The following is a 15,750-nucleotide window of genomic DNA, read 5'->3' on the forward strand; positions in this document are numbered from 1 at the left end:
GCCCATGTTCTCCACAGCAGTGGATTCCTTTCTGCTGCTGTTTCCACCCTTCCTTCCCTGGGTGACCTCCTGATGCGCAGAGGGTGTCCGAACCGTCCTTTAAACCCATTCTGAGATTCATCTCATAACGAATGGTCAGCCTTTGATTGACCAGTGGAGTGTGGGGTTCATTTGGTTTCAACCAGGTGGCTGAACGACTTGGAGGAACTCAAGAAGCGGCAGGTGAAGCTGCTGGGAGATTGTCTGCTGTGTGCCGCCTTCCTGAGCTACGAAGGGGCCTTCACCTGGGAGTTCCGGGATGAGATGATTAAAGATGTGTGGCAGTCAGATATCCTATCCAGGGAGATTCCACTCAGCCAGCCCTTCCGTTTAGAAAACCTCCTGACCGATGACGTTGAGATTAGTCGGTATGTCCTGTGCCAGTTTTCGAATCCATGTGCTTTGGCATACTCTGGCTTCAGAGAGAGGATCCTGTTCCCTTTCAGTCATGGGCTGTTCTCTGCCTACAGCTTGTTCCACTCCCCTTGGGGCTCCCCAGCTGTTGGGGCACTCATCAGCCCAGCCTTCATCCAGCTCTCAGTGCCTACTTCCATACCGTCATTGCTCCTTGCAACACATAGCTACAATCCAGTCATTTCCAAACTTCTGCCTAACTTCTGCAAACTTCTGAAGTTTTTTCAGTTGATAGTTTACCTTTGGATCAGAAGTCCCTTGAAAAAAAGAAGTCCCCCTTTTTCCCTTCCAGATGGGGATCTCAAGGTCTGCCCCCAGATGAGCTCTCTGTTCAAAATGGGATCCTGACCATACGAGCCAGCCGGTTCCCATTGTGCATTGACCCACAGCAGCAAGCCTTAAACTGGATCAAGAGGAAAGAAGAGAAAAATAACCTCAGGGTGAGGCCATCAGGTCAAGAACTGGACAGAGTAGAAGGGGCAGGCGTATTGCCCCAAGGAAAAAGGGCCAGGATGTGTAAAGTTGATGAAATATACCGAAGTAGACACGGGTGGAAGTCAAAGGTGATCTCTGTGGTGCTGATCTGACCACTCATGTTTTTCTCGGTGTCGTAGGCAAACCCATCTCAAAGGAAAACAAGGGCTGGCCTATTTAGAACATGGTCTCTCCTTTCCTATACATGTTCTCTCTGTTCACAGCAAGTGACTAATTTCCCTTTTACGAGCCACCTCATTCTTTGAGCTGTACTTTCAGAGCAGGCATAAATTTGGGTTCATCTGTATTTCATTCCATCAACTAAAACCAACCATACCAGCCTGGTTGTACAGCAGCCCAATAGTGGGGTTCCGATTTAATTAAACTTTGCCTGTTGTGTTAATGAAGAGACTCATAGATTAGGTCGAGCTAGGATTTGGGAGCGAAAGGGATGACCACAGCACATCAGCTGTTGGGCATGTTGACTTTTGTATGTTGCCCCTTCTCTCAGATGGCTTCGTTCAATGATCCTGATTTCCTTAAGCAACTGGAAATGGCCATAAAATATGGGAATCCTTTCTTGTTCCATGATGTGGATGAATACATTGACCCGGTCATTGATAACGTCTTAGAAAAAAACATCAAATGTGCCCAGGGCCGGACATTTATTATTCTTGGGGACAAGGAGGTTGACTATGATGCCAGTTTCAAGCTGTACTTGAACACCAAGCTGGCTAATCCTAAATATTCGCCATCAGTATTTGGCAAAGCCATGGTCATCAACTACACAGGTGAGCCAGTCTCTCAATCTACTAGCAGGCCCTCCTCCTCTTCTTTCTTTTCCTCCTCTTTCTTCTGCCAGACCCAATCCTGTAGTACTGAAGGAGAAAATCATCCATATAACAGCATTTAATGTCTGTGGCACCAATTTGATCCCTTCCCTTGCAGTAATGGATGTCAGCAACTTTCAAACTGCAGGAGCTGATCACAACTGAGAATAGAGTTAACAGGCCTTAGAGAGTTATTCTCTTTCACCCTTGAGTTCTCCATCTTTCTTGATCTTCTTTTGAACTGAGCAATTTTAAATTTGCTTATCTGCCATTCTCAGAACCCTTCATGGAACAACAGGATATAACACAACTCACCTTTTCTTCCAGAGTAGCTATAATCAAGCAGCAGTTTGGGGGCTCTTGAAATAATAGTCAAGCACACTTCCATTATTAAAAGAAAGTTAGATGCTCTCTGATGCTCTTGGAAACGTAGTTAACTGTGTCCTTGTTGAATGCCTCCTTCCCCAGTTACCCTGAAAGGTTTGGAAGACCAGCTGCTTAGCGTGATTGTGGGGTTTGAAAGACGTGAACTGGAAGAGCAGCGAGAACACCTCATCCAAGAAACGAGCGAAAACAAAAATTTGCTGAAAGACCTAGAAGACTCCCTTCTCCGTGAATTGGCTACCTCCACAGGGAACATGTTGGACAATGTGGAACTGGTACACACCCTGGAGGAGACAAAGGCCAAGGCTAATGAAGTAAGAACATCACTCTGACTCCAGGGATAGTCCTGCAAATGTTGCACCAAATGACTTCCTTAGGTTACCCCTTCCAGACCAATCTTAGATGTTGACCTTTGTGAGAAGTACCTGGTGAACTTCCTTGAAAGAGCTGGTTGCCATTTATCCTTGAAGCAGCGGCTCCTCTTCCCAACCCAGTGGGCTTTTCTTCTGCCTTGCTCATAAAGGGTCTTAGATCCAGTCAGATCCAGAGAATTGATCAGAAGAGAGTTTTCTTGGCTAGATGGTGTGAAATTCTGGAGGAGTGTAAAGCATTCTCTTCTAATCCAGGAGGCCTGTTTCATTTCCTTGCTAACAAATTTCAGAAGGTTGGGGAGGGCTTTCAAGAAATGCTGTGGGTGTGTGTAATTGTTCACTTGCTGCTTTAATCAGCTATTGGATTTTTTTAATGTTTGAAATATTTTTCTTTGTGTGGGGGTATTTTCTTCTGCTGCTTCTGGGTTACAGAAGGGGTGTTTTTGATTTTTGAATATTAATGTGTTGGGAGTAGACATAAACTGTAAAATAAAGACATAAATTGAAATGTAAAAAAGAAAGTTTATTTTTAGAGGGATTCAGAGCAGCCTCCTTTCTTTCATTTTGCCTGTGTGAAAATAAATATCTCCCTGTCAGGAGACATGAGTTCATACTGAGTCTGAAGCACAATACTAGTTTATTCCTACTGAAGTTTCCGTTGCCTTTCAGAATGCCTATTTTGACTGCTGTTCACCTTTCTTCATAATCTTAAGTTCAATGCAACAGTTTCTGCCTCTAAAGAGGACTCATTTCCTTGTGCAACCTAGGTATCTGAGAAACTCAAACTGGCTGAAAAAACAGCCATCGACATCGACAAACTGCGAGATGGCTACCGCCCCGCAGCCAAAAGAGGAGCCATTTTGTTTTTTGTGCTGTCTGAAATGGCCTTGGTCAACACCATGTACCAGTATTCCCTGGCTGCCTTCTTGGACGTCTTTGGCCTCTCGCTCCGGAAGTCTATGCCCGATACCATCCTTGCAAAGAGATTGCGCAACATCATGGACACGTTGACTTTTAATATTTACAACTATGGCTGCACAGGTTAGTCTGGCTTGGGCAGGGCATTCTGTTCGTGACTGAGGCCATGTGCAACGTTTTGAGAGAGGGTGCACCCCACATCGGCGAGATGATGTTGCAAAGCAGTTTTCGGTTTACGTGAATGGCCAAGGCCATGATGCTCAACTTTGTTCTTGGCAACTTGAGAGGAGTTTTTAGGGCTTTAGTTTTGTAGTGTAAATTCACCTTGTTCTATGGCTTCATGAAGGTTTTCTGCCAGTGGTTGGAGGGAGTTGTGGGGGGCAGAACATAGTCCTTAGAGTCTTGGAGTTTCAGGTGGTCATTCCTGATCAAACTGGAAGCTGTAAGTGAAAACCATGGTGAGAGAACAATTGTGCAGAGCTCCCCCAAAAGTGACATTTCTGGTTTTGAAATAAGGAAGAGTTTCTCTATTTGGTCATGTTTTTACCCAGCATGGGCTTGGAAAGAATTGTCTCTGCTAATAGAGGCCATGACACTTTCATTCACAGGCCTGTTTGAGAAGCACAAGCTGCTTTTCTCCTTCAACATGACCATCAAGATTGAACAGGCTGATCACAGAGTTCCTCAGGAAGAGTTGGATTTCTTTTTGAAAGGTATCTGGGTACTTTTCCAAGGCTCAGACAAAATGTACTCTCAGAACTGGGCCTGGTGTTGATGTCTTTGTTTATGCAGTGGTTTGGACTTTCAGATTTTATTACCCTTCAAAGCAGGGCCGCTCACTTTATTTATTGACTCAATTTATACTCCATCTTTCAATCCTGTAGGCTTGAAAGAAATGAAAGAGCTAATCCCAATAGAAAAATCCAACTCGGTAGGCCTGACTGGAGGTCAGATGCATAAAAAAACAAACCCTTAAGGTAGATCCTGTTTTAAAAAACTAGACGTTTAACATACAAGAGACACAGGACACCAAATGGCAGTTTTTATGAGGTTTTCTGTATTGTTTATAAGGTTGCCATCATTAACCTACTTTAGAACTAAATATTTATCAGGTTGAAGGAATTCCAGTAAATCAGTGGCCCAAACCATCTGAGATTCTTTGGCAGTAAGATAAACAGCTCAGTTCTTTTTCAATTTAAGGAAAGATCCACGCCTACCAAAAGAATTATTCGGGGTGCAGCTTGTTCATCCAGCACACGGATGGTCTGGTCCAGATGTCTTCCCTTGTCTCTAGGCAATATATCGTTGGAGAAGAGTGCCCGGAAGAAGCCAGGCCTCTGGCTTTCTGATCAAGGCTGGGAGGACATCATCCGTGTCTCTGACCTCTTTCCAGAAAATTTTGGTAGTCTTCCGTATGACCTAGAAGAAAACCTAAGTGATTGGAAAGCCGTGAGCACCTTCCTCCTTCTCGTATCTTTGAATGTTCCAATCTGAGTAAGGGGAAGTGGGCTTTCTAAGGGGGTTGTGCTGAATCAAAGAGGCAAATTTAACTTCCTTTGGGAAGTAGGGTGGGTATATAAACCATAGAAGACATTGAGAACACTCTTATAATGGACCTGGTTTACACACTGCACTAAGAAGTGGTGAGTTTAACTTTGTGTAGTGATTAAGCCACAGTGAGCTGGCTAAACCTTCACATTTGGTTTTGGTTTAATATACAAGTATTCCTCAGTTAACAACCACAATTTGTTGTTGTTCAGTCGTTAAGTCGTGTCCAACTCTTCGTGACCCCATGAACCATATTGCGCCAGGCCTTCGTGTCCTTCACTGCCTCCCTGAGTTTGCTCAGTTTCATGCTCATTGCTTCAGTGAACAACCACAATAGGGACCAGAAAATGTGTTGTTCAGCGGGGCGGTTATTAAGTGAGTTGCACCCGATTTTACAACCTATTTTTGCAGGGGTCACGTGGTCATTAAGTGAATCACATGGTTCCCCATTGATTTTGCTTGCCGGAGGCTGGCTGGGAGGGTCGCAAATGGCGATCACGTGACCCCGGGACACTGCAACTGTTGTAAGTGCAAGCTGGTTGCCAAGCACCCAGATCGCGATCACATGACCGTGGGGGTGCTGTGGCGGTTGTAATTGTGAAGACCAGTTGTAAGTCCCTTTGTTCAGCACCATTGTGACTTCAGATGGTCACTAAACAAATGATCGTTAAGTGAGGACTACTTGTAGGGTATGAACCTTGTCCTTTGTCTTCCTATTGGAAACAACATGGAATACCTTTTGAATGCTGCTTTGACCTTCCTTCCTTCCTTCCCTCCTTCCTTCCCAGTGGTATGATATTGACGCTCTGGAACAAACTCCGTTTCCCTTACACTATAGTGACAGCCTCACCAGTTTCCAAAAGCTGCTCCTTTTACGGTGCTTTCGGGTGGATCGGGTCTATCGTGCTGTGACTGACTATGTCACTCTCACAATGGGTGTGAAGTAAGTGTGCCTCTTCTCTGTTTTCAGTAGAACATCTGAGTTCCAGGTCCACCAGAGGGAGTCCCTGACTCTCCCCCTTCTCTCTCGTCCCCCTTCACCTCCTCAGGTATGTCCAACCTCCGGTGATCAGCTTCGAGGCCATCTTTGAGCAGAGTACCCCAAATTCACCCATTGTCTTCATTCTAAGCCCTGGCTCTGACCCCGCCAGTGACCTTATGAAACTGGCCGATCGGACAGGCTTTGGAGGGAACCGGCTGAAATTTCTGGCGATGGGCCAGGGGCAGGAGAAGGTAGGCTTGGCTAGAAAGTTCTGGTTAATGGCTTTACCTTCCTTGGGGCGTGAAGTCCTGTTTTCTCTATCAGCAGTGGAGAACCTGCAGGTCCCCCAGATGTTGTTGAATGACCACACGTGTTGGTGGCCATGCCGGATGGGGCTGCTGGGGGTTTCTCTTTGCCTCCCCAATGTCAGTCTGTTTAATATGGGGAAGGACTATATTTGATTCCAGTGTTGTTATGCCTCTTTGCTTCTGTCAGCCTGCCTATGGGCCAGCCTCTTCTTGCTCAGTTACTGATTTTTCACCTGGTAATTTAGGTTTAAGTTTTAAAAACTGGGCAGAAGACCATAGATGTGGCTGGTTCTTTCTTCCCAGTGGGCTCTGCCTAGCGGATCAACACAGTAAGTGTTGAAGATAATAGTAGTCCACTAGATATGCTTTGGAGTTTCAGTAACTTATAGACCCATAAAGTGAACCAATGGCTTCCCACCGCCCTTCTTTCAAGTGGATCTCTGCATGGATCCTCACTTCTTTGGCTGAAGATCCCTTCTGGGTTAAATGGTGAAGACAGCTCATACTCCCATCTTGTTCTTTTCCCAGGTTGCACTGCAGCTGCTGGACAACGCGGTGACCCGTGGACAGTGGCTCATGTTGCAGAATTGTCACCTCTTGGTGAAGTGGCTGATCGACCTGGAGAAGGCCCTTGAAAGGATTACAAAGCCTCACCCAGATTTTCGGCTGTGGTTGACAACTGACCCTACCAAAGGTTTTCCGATTGGGATCCTTCAAAAATCTCTTAAGGTAAATGACATCCGGAAGGTGCCATTTTGTGCACTCCCATTTTATTTGCTCTTCTGTGTAGGAGGCATTGGCGCTTGGGAGCCAAACTTTGGTGGCCACCTCCATTTGTCCTCTACCAAGAAAAACATCAGACCAAGTTACTTCATCAGGCCAGATGATCTGACAAAAGAACAGCATTCCAAACTTCCTGAGCTGAAAGCATTGATCACAGTCAAGTTGGTTTGATTCATTTTAAATCACAGTCTGGGGAAGGCCTGCTGGTGACCTTTCAATGGTGACTTTGTTTCTCCTCCCAGAAATCCCTCCCTGAACTGAATCATATCAGATAGCAGTAGGGGCACCCTTACGTAGCCTTCACTCAGTCACAATTTTTCCAACATGCAATCAGCCAAGTCTGTTTTCCAAAACAGACCTTTCAAAAGTCCTTAACCTTATAGCCCCAAAGTTCCAGGTTTTTAATACCGGGTGAGATGAACCATGGGTCCAACCTTACATGGAGCACGTTCCTCTACAGCATGGACTGTAGCTTTACTTTAGGTGGCAGGTGCAGTCTCATAGCTTGTGGCTGGGAGGTTTTGAGAGATCAAGAACTCAGAGTTCCAGAAACAAAAAGAAATAAAAACTATCCTATGGTCAGGTTATATTCCACACAGTTCCCCATGAGTGCACACAAGTCTTAAGTACTTCTATGCATACATACTGACCAAAATGCACCAAGCAACTGGCTGAGGAGCCTGAATGGAGCAGAGGAAACGAACTGCAGCTTCAGATGTTGTGTGTAGGCATGCTGCTTCCCAGCCAGCTTCCTGTCCAGCCTTCCATGCAACAAGGAGAACTCCTTCTTCTGTCTCAGCTGGCTTCCCTTGGCCTCATCCTTGACTGTTGAGGTTCTCTCTGCCCTGGGTCCATCTCATCTGAGTGTCATTTTCTGCTGATGAGCAACTTTGGTCCAGCTTCCACTTTCATCTTGTGTAACCCAGATCATTTACTGTTGTTGCACATCCACATTCTTTAGATAGCTTTGCTCTTTGTTGGCTTTCTCACTCTGTATGCTGCTCCCCCCCCTTTTTTTCCTTCTCCTCATGTTACTGATTTCAGATAGAGTCCATAACGTTCACAGCAGCAGCAGCAGCAGCAGCAGCAGCAGCAGCAGCAGCAGCATCTTCGATGTCCCCCGTTCAGCCTGTAGGGCGCTCACGGAGTAACAATAAAACGTGAAAGATAAATGCTTAAAATAGCACCCAAACAGTCAAAATCAATGGCACTAGGCTTAATTCTGGGTGAGGAGCATGGGTTGTAAGAGAAGGGCACAGCAGGCATGCAGAAAGACCAATGAAATATCAAAAAGCATCTTTAGGAAGAGGAGCGTTGGAAAGTGATTGCATCTGGCAACTTGGCCCATCAGAAATTGGGGTCGTTTTCTCTCCTATCTTAGGTCGTCACGGAGCCACCCAATGGGTTGAAGCTGAACATGAGAGCGACCTTCTTCAAAATCCCCCACGAGTCCCTCGAGCAGTGTCAGCACCCAGCTTTCAAGTCCCTGGTCTACGTCTTAGCGTTTTTCCACGCTGTGGTCCAGGAGAGAAGGAAGTTTGGGAAGATTGGTTGGAACGTGCCCTATGATTTCAATGAATCAGATTTCCAGGTAATCTGCATTTTGTTTCCTAAGGAGTTGCAGGTCAGGATCCTCTCTGATCGAGGAGGGCCTCCAAAAGACATGGGGACGAACCAGAGCCCTGATTTTTTAAAGTCCTGTTTTACAACTGACACAGCACAAATATCTTTAAGAAAAGAGGCATCAGGTCATTGCACATGAAAGGCAGGACCTAACGTTTCTTAAGCCAGTTGTTGAAGGATCTGTGCTTATTTTTTTTCCTGCAAATTGACAGTATAATCAGTATCTCTCTGCTACAGCCAGGGGCAGTGACTACTCACAGATATTTGGATTTTCCATCTTGCTTTGAGGAAGGAGGCCAATTGTCATATTAGGAGCAGGAGGCTGGGAAGGCTAAACCAAGCAAGGTCCTGAGTGATTAACCCATGGATTTTTCCTCCCACCCACCCCACAACTCCATCAGGTCTGCATGGAGATTCTCAATACATACTTGACAAAAGCTTTCCAGCAAAATGACGACAAAATTCCATGGGGGAGCCTGAAGTATCTCATTGGAGAGGTGAGCAAGCAGTTGGTAGTTTTATTGCTCCAGATGACAGGTGGGGTTCAAAAAGGATCACAGGAACCTGCTCAATATTGAATCAGATGACCCAGAATTACATCTTCTGACTATCAGGGGGCTCTAAAGCAGAGTACTCTTCCCCCCCCTTCCAACAGGCTGACAGGCCTTCTACTCAAGATCCATTGAACTGAACACACTGGGATATTAACCCATTGACTTCTATAGGCAAAGGTCTTGTAAACTCTTAATCTCAGTTCTTGAGAATCTGATCAGAAACAAATGCAGTTGGTTACATCTCTACCTGCACCTGGTTATTTCAAAATTTGAAAATACTTTAAAACTTTAAAAACAGCAAACATGAAGTTCTTGCCTTTCTTCCTAACATCTCTTAATTGGTTTGTTTACTGTGGCGTTATCACCTTGCCAGTTTTTTTTAGATTCCTGCGGGCTAGAAACCTGGCTTAAACAGAACAATCTGAGAATAGTGGGGATTCTGTGCTGCTGAAAATGACTTAGGCCAGGGTTTGGTGCCTAACAAACGTTATCCCTGATGTAGACAACCTACAATCAATTGTTCAGTGACTGTTCAAAGTTATGATGGCACTGAATGAATGGTGGTTACAACCGGTCCTCAGAGTTCCGGCCGTCCCAGCACCTCCGTGGTCACATGATTGCGATCTGGGTGCTTGGCAACCTGTTCACACTTACGACCGGTTGGCAAGCGCCCCCCAATCACATGATCGCCATTTGCAGCCTTCCATGTCGGCTTCCCCAGAAAGTCAAAGGGGAAGCTGGCAGGGAATATGCAAATTGTTGGGGTAAGTCTCCTCTACCCACGCACCCTCCCCCAGCCCCTCTGCACGTGCGCCACGCCAGCCACTTGCACATTCTCCAACCCATGTGTGCTTTTCGCACACTCCTCACACCCTCATGCACCCTCTCCATGCCACGCTGCATGTCTTGCGACCCTCCCTGACCCTTTCCCACACTCCTGCGCACTCTCTCTTTCCCTCTCCTACCCAGCAGCAGCCCCTTACTTGCCTGCAGGCCTGGGACTGACTGAAGCCAGCAGGAAATTGCCTTGCCTAATGACTGTGGGATTCAGTTAACAGTGGCAACTCGGACTGCAGGATTGTTGTTGCTAAGTGATGCAGTTGCACTTTACAACCACATCGCTTAGCGATGGAAATTCCAGTCCCAATTGCCGTTGTAAGTTGAGGACTACCTATAAATTGGTTTAGTATGCTAGAGCAGTACAGGGAAAAGTCCAGCTCAAATGCTGATAACAGTCTTGTCATGGTACCGATTTCCAGGTGATGTATGGCGGACGAGCCATCGACAGCTTTGACAGGCGCATCCTTACTATTTACATGGACGAGTATCTGGGAGATTTTATCTTTGATACCTTCCAGCCCTTCCATTTTTTCCATAATGATGATGTTGACTACAGAATCCCCGAAGGGACATCAAAGGATGATTTTGCTGGTAAGGGGTCAGCTTTCTCACTGTGTCTCTGAGATCTTTTATGGCTTCCTCCATAATGGATTTCAGCTTCTGGTTGGGTGTTTCTGGCTCCTCTCCTGCTCAGATACTTGTTTTTCACTGGCACACAAGTGGCTTATGAGCCTAATGAAACGAATGTTCCCATTGAGCATAACCCCCAATCGTGTCAATGGGACGTGCACAATTACACCCCTGTTGCCTTCACTTGGCAGTAAGATCTTATTTGTTAGTCTGTCTTTTGGGGGGGGGGGCGTTCGTTTCTCTTAAATACTGCACATCATGTCCTTCAGCGTTTAAGGTTTGATCTGTCGGGGAGACAGCTATATTAACTTAGCACTCTTCCAGACAAAATTATCATTTTATCTTCATATTAGGGAACCTTAGCATAGGGATCCTTAGCCCTTCCATATTTTAGGCCCCGATTCTGCTTCTTTCATTGCTATCTCTTGATTATATATATATATATATATATATATAAAAAAAAAAAATAAGCATGCAGAGGGGTTTTTTTAATAATCTATATTGAAGCCCTGTTCAGGACGAACGTTACAGATTTAGTTGGTGGAAAAATACATTTCCCAGAAGCGAATGGCGTCTCCGCCTCTTCATTCCCCCTCTTTTTGGTTCTTCATTTCACAGAAGAGATCGAGTCCCTTCCACTCGCCAACACCCCAGAGGTGTTTGGTCTTCATCCGAATGCTGAAATTGGGTACTATACCCAGGCAGCCCGCGATATGTGGTCACATCTCTTAGAGCTGCAGCCTCAAACAGGTATGACCCTCAGGAGGTTCAGCAGAGTTTCACAAAGAGGCAAGAGTGGCCCTTAGGTCTGTTGAGGCTCTCGGGAAGAGAGGGATGAAACTCTGCCTTTAAAAGTAGAGAACAGCAGTAGGATATATCATCTGTTTTAAGCGCAGAACTAAACTAGAGATCCTTATTAATTAAACAACAGCAACAACAATCACCAGATATTTCCCCATGCGCAGTGTTGGATTTGCTCATCCCCCAACACAGAGGCTCTTTATGTGCCTCCATCTGATCTCGTTGTCCTGGTTTTAGGTGAATCTAGTGCTGGAATCAGCCGAGATGAATATATTGGCCAGGTTGCCAAGGACATTGAGAACAAGATGCCCAAGGTCTTTGATATCGATCAAATTAGGAAGACTTTGGGGATTGACATATCGCCAACGACGGTGGTGCTGCTCCAGGAACTGGAAAGGTTTAACAAACTCATTGTTCGGATGACCAAGTCTTTGGCTGAACTGCAGCGAGTAAGCAGGACATCATCTTTCCCACCCACCCCCCTCCCCCTCAGCCACTCACCCACCCCTTTTTTTTTGGTGTCTTGAATGGAAAGTGTTGCAACCATCCTTTGTGTCCTCTGCCCAGGCCTTGGCTGGGGAGGTTGGCATGAGCAACGAACTGGACGAAGTGGCCCGGGCCCTCTTTAATGGGCAAATTCCAAACATCTGGAGGAAATTAGCTCCCGATACGCTGAAGACACTTGGCAACTGGATGATTTATTTTAAGAACAGGTTTCTCCAATACACATTGTGGGTAAGTACGCAAGATGCCTTTCTAATGCCCTTTTTAAGGGGAGGGAGCCTGTGCTTTGGGGCAGAGGGCCCCCTTTGCAGAGCATGCCCAGTTCACTCTCTGGCATATCAGCTAAAAGGGCTACCAACAATGATGGGAATTATTATTACTATTATTTATCTGGGGGAGATGGGCGGCATATACATTTAACAAATAAATAAATATATTTATTTAAATTTATTGGCTGCCCAACTCCAGTGGACTGCTTACATGGGCCCGGAGAGCTGTGCTGGGTCCTGAGAACCCTCATTTACCCTGGGAAAGAGCCACGCTGAGCTCTTTGCTGTCCTTAGGTTGAGGAAAGTGAGCCAAGCGTCATGTGGTTGTCGGGACTGCACATCCCCGAGTCCTACCTCACGGCCCTCGTTCAAGCAACCTGCCGGAAGAACGGCTGGCCGCTAGATCGGTCCACCCTATACACCCAAGTGACCAAATACCGGACTGCAGACGAGGTCACGGAGCGGCCCGGCCAAGGTGAGGCGTTCCCCAAGACCCCTGCGTTCAGGAAGCTGGCCAAGCTGCTGATGGACAGGAGCAGGACTCGGAAGATGGGGGTGCTGTTTGTGCAAAGGGACAAAGTGGGCCCCTCCACTTTCAGCAGGGAGCGTTCTGGTAGAAACAGGCTCCCTTTCAACAACTTGTTCAACTGGGTTAAGGGGCTGGGGCAGCAGACCCATCCATTGAAGCTGACTCTGATTAAGCCACCCAGTTTTTTCCTGTTTGGCCCAGTGGGGAGCAAAAAAAAGGGTGGGGGGGGAAGTGGGATAAGAAATCACTGCCTCCTGTTGCCCATGGGAGGACTCTGTCGTTGGGTCACTTGATGGGAGAGAGAAGGCTGGGTCAGTGGGGTCATGTGTGAACAGGGCCTTTCAGGAGCCTGGCCCCTCTGGACTCCTACAGAACAATGCATTAATACAATCGTAAAATTAATAGAGCAATGTATGAATCTTACTAATCTTGCTGTAATAATAATTCGTTAAACTTGTGTGGTGCCAAGCTCCCAACAACTCTGCCATGTGTCCTAACGTCCTGGATTTGTTGGACGGGGGGCAGCATTTCTAAAATACGAGTGGGCTGGGTGTCTCCCTTCCACAGGATGCTTCGTCTCTGGCCTGTACCTGGAAGGGGCTGACTGGGACCTCGAGAACGGCTGCCTCATCAGGAGCAAGCCCAAAGTGCTGATTGTGGATTTGCCCATCTTGAAGATCATTCCCATCGAGGCCCATCGTCTCAAACTACAGGTACAGCTGAGGTCACGAGCTGTTCTTCGGTTCTGAGTTTAGAATGCAAAGTTGGGGGGGGTAGGATATTCCCTCCCAGATAGGCACGACCTTCTGTTTCCATATTGTCATTGACGGGCACACGGTTTCAGACCGGCACATGGTATGGCAGTTCTTCAGCCAGATGTCACCCTGCCCGCTGGGACATCCTGGATGGCGTTTGGCAGCTGGAATCTGACCATCCTTCCCCATTTTTGGCAACATTACTCTTCCCCAAACTATTAAGAAAACATCCCTTTGGAATATGATCGCATTATGATTCTAAATGCCTTTGATCACATTGCGCCCGTCGAACGTGTGGGTTTCTCTCTTCCCCGCCACCCTTCTGCCCTGAGAGAAAAAGCAAAATGATTAACCAGGTTTATCAGAGGATGCTGGCAGCCAGCACAAACAGGTTCTATTTTTTTTCTTTTTTAATGAGCAGCGAGGCCATTTACAAGGGCATCGTGACGGTTTTGTTTTTTAGAACACTTTCCGGACCCCGGTCTACACGACATCCATGCGGAGGAACGCTATGGGCGTTGGGTTAGTGTTTGAAGCTGATCTTTTTACGACAAGGCATATTTCTCACTGGGTCCTCCAAGGTGTTTGCCTCACCTTAAATGCCGATTGAACATCAGATGCAGCCATGCTACAGCTCTGTTACAAATTTTTTGGATGAGGGAAGAGAGAAGACCATGGAAAAACCATTCTTCCTCACTCTGGCCCCCGGAAGCTTCCTGATTCCAAAGATGTCTTTTGTAGGTTTGTTGAAAACTAATTTTCAATTAGTGTTTCTTGTTTTTTTAAAAACAAATATTTATGTATTGCAATATATACAAATAAATAATTTTGCAAATGTGCTGGATGGAGAAAATGTAGTTTTTGATTTAAAGCTACGGGGGCACCCAGAAAGGTTAACGTATTTATTATTATCCCAAAATAAATATATAACTTGGTACGGTTCCATAAAATGCCGTTAGTTTTGCTGCAACAGATTAACTTGTCTGTCCACCTTGGAAATGGATTTATTGGGGTCTTATTTGGGTATTCTTTAGCCAATTTTTCTCAGTGTGGATGCAATTTAAGCTGTCTGGTGAAATCACACGTAATATTATCTCCTTTTGATCTGCAGGATTGTAAAGAAGGTTAAGAGCATTTTTTAATTTCACAGGGCATTCCTCCCGAATTCTTTGAATAGATGCTTGGCAGTAATGTTTGACCCAGAAATTAGTAAGGGTTCCAAATTGATGCTGGTCAATGCCCTGCATTTTAAAACGGCATCGTGTTCAAAGTATACACCTTTGTTGTTCTTCTTCCAGGCAGAGTTTTAATGTCTACCTAAACATTTTTAAATAATCCACCACGAAAGAAATATCCTATCTTGGAAAGTGGAATAAGACCAATCTTCCTGCCCTCCGGCTGAATTCTGAACACCCAGATGGCAGAACCCGTGCGGTCTGGGAGATTCTGGACTTTACGTCCCAGGTCAGCAAAAGAGTAGCTGGACCCTTTCAGGACCGCATTGCGAGGAGGCTGGCACTGGGTTTCAGAAAGGGATTGCCCAGAGCGCTGAGGCATCAGTGTACCTGGGAGGCTCCAAGGAGCCTCTGCCACTTACTTTGGACAGCGGGTTTGGATGAAAGCAGCTACTTTGGTTCCATTGAAAGAGAATTCATTTTCAAAGACGTGTTTTAAGATGCGGCTTAAAGGGAGCTCTCATCTGGGCAATTCGCCATGCAAGAAATCCATTGTCTGGGTGCAGCTATACCATTCTGGAATTGGAGGTGCTTCCAAAGTAGTTTTCCTGTGCATCTGTGTGTGCGCGCGTGTGCAACTGCTCTGCTTCATTCCCTGAATTTGACAGGGCCAGTAGATTTTTTTCCCTACTTTTGGACTAGTAATTTCAGATGTTCAGTTTAACTTCCGTACCTCTGCTCAGTTCCCCTGCACTCCTGCAACCAAAACAGAAGATTCCCCGCATAGGCAGATATCTTCCCCTTAGCGTGCTGTGGTGCAAGCCCCCCAACCAAGCATGGGGGCCAAAGGGCCAGGCTGGCCTACAGAAGACCCTTGTATCGCCCTGATAGTTGGTTCTATTCTCCACCTCCAGCAGAGTCCCCCCTGCCAGCCCGCTCTGCCTTTGCACAACAGTGGGCTTTGGCTGCTCCTCTCAGTCCCCTTCCACTCTCCCCCGATTCTCTTCCACACGTTGAAC

At 46.2% G+C, this 15,750-nt stretch overlaps 1 protein-coding gene across 1 annotated transcript in view; it reads left to right on the forward strand.

The window, feature by feature from the left end:
* DNAH10 (dynein axonemal heavy chain 10) overlaps positions 1–15,659 on the forward strand; it is a 54,104-nt gene extending 38,445 nt beyond the window's left edge. Inside the window, exons 61-79 of the mRNA XM_088135262.1 lie at positions 186–407; positions 746–893; positions 1,439–1,718; positions 2,226–2,455; positions 3,280–3,553; positions 4,039–4,143; positions 4,725–4,879; positions 5,767–5,921; positions 6,028–6,211; positions 6,797–6,997; positions 8,433–8,642; positions 9,076–9,171; positions 10,488–10,659; positions 11,317–11,448; positions 11,737–11,948; positions 12,067–12,234; positions 12,567–12,747; positions 13,369–13,514; positions 14,020–15,659. Coding sequence (XP_087991388.1) covers positions 186–407; positions 746–893; positions 1,439–1,718; positions 2,226–2,455; positions 3,280–3,553; positions 4,039–4,143; positions 4,725–4,879; positions 5,767–5,921; positions 6,028–6,211; positions 6,797–6,997; positions 8,433–8,642; positions 9,076–9,171; positions 10,488–10,659; positions 11,317–11,448; positions 11,737–11,948; positions 12,067–12,234; positions 12,567–12,747; positions 13,369–13,514; positions 14,020–14,166 — 3,418 coding nt within the window. The 3' untranslated portion in view covers positions 14,167–15,659. The remainder of the gene's footprint in view (positions 1–185; positions 408–745; positions 894–1,438; positions 1,719–2,225; positions 2,456–3,279; positions 3,554–4,038; positions 4,144–4,724; positions 4,880–5,766; positions 5,922–6,027; positions 6,212–6,796; positions 6,998–8,432; positions 8,643–9,075; positions 9,172–10,487; positions 10,660–11,316; positions 11,449–11,736; positions 11,949–12,066; positions 12,235–12,566; positions 12,748–13,368; positions 13,515–14,019) is intronic.
* The last annotated feature ends 91 nt before the right edge of the window (positions 15,660–15,750 follow it).

The sequence above is a fragment of the Python bivittatus genome, unplaced genomic scaffold (assembly GCF_059951505.1).
Source record: "Python bivittatus isolate LINGU-HERP-01145 unplaced genomic scaffold, Pbiv_v1 ctg000100_np1212, whole genome shotgun sequence".
NCBI lineage: Eukaryota > Metazoa > Chordata > Lepidosauria > Squamata > Pythonidae > Python > Python bivittatus.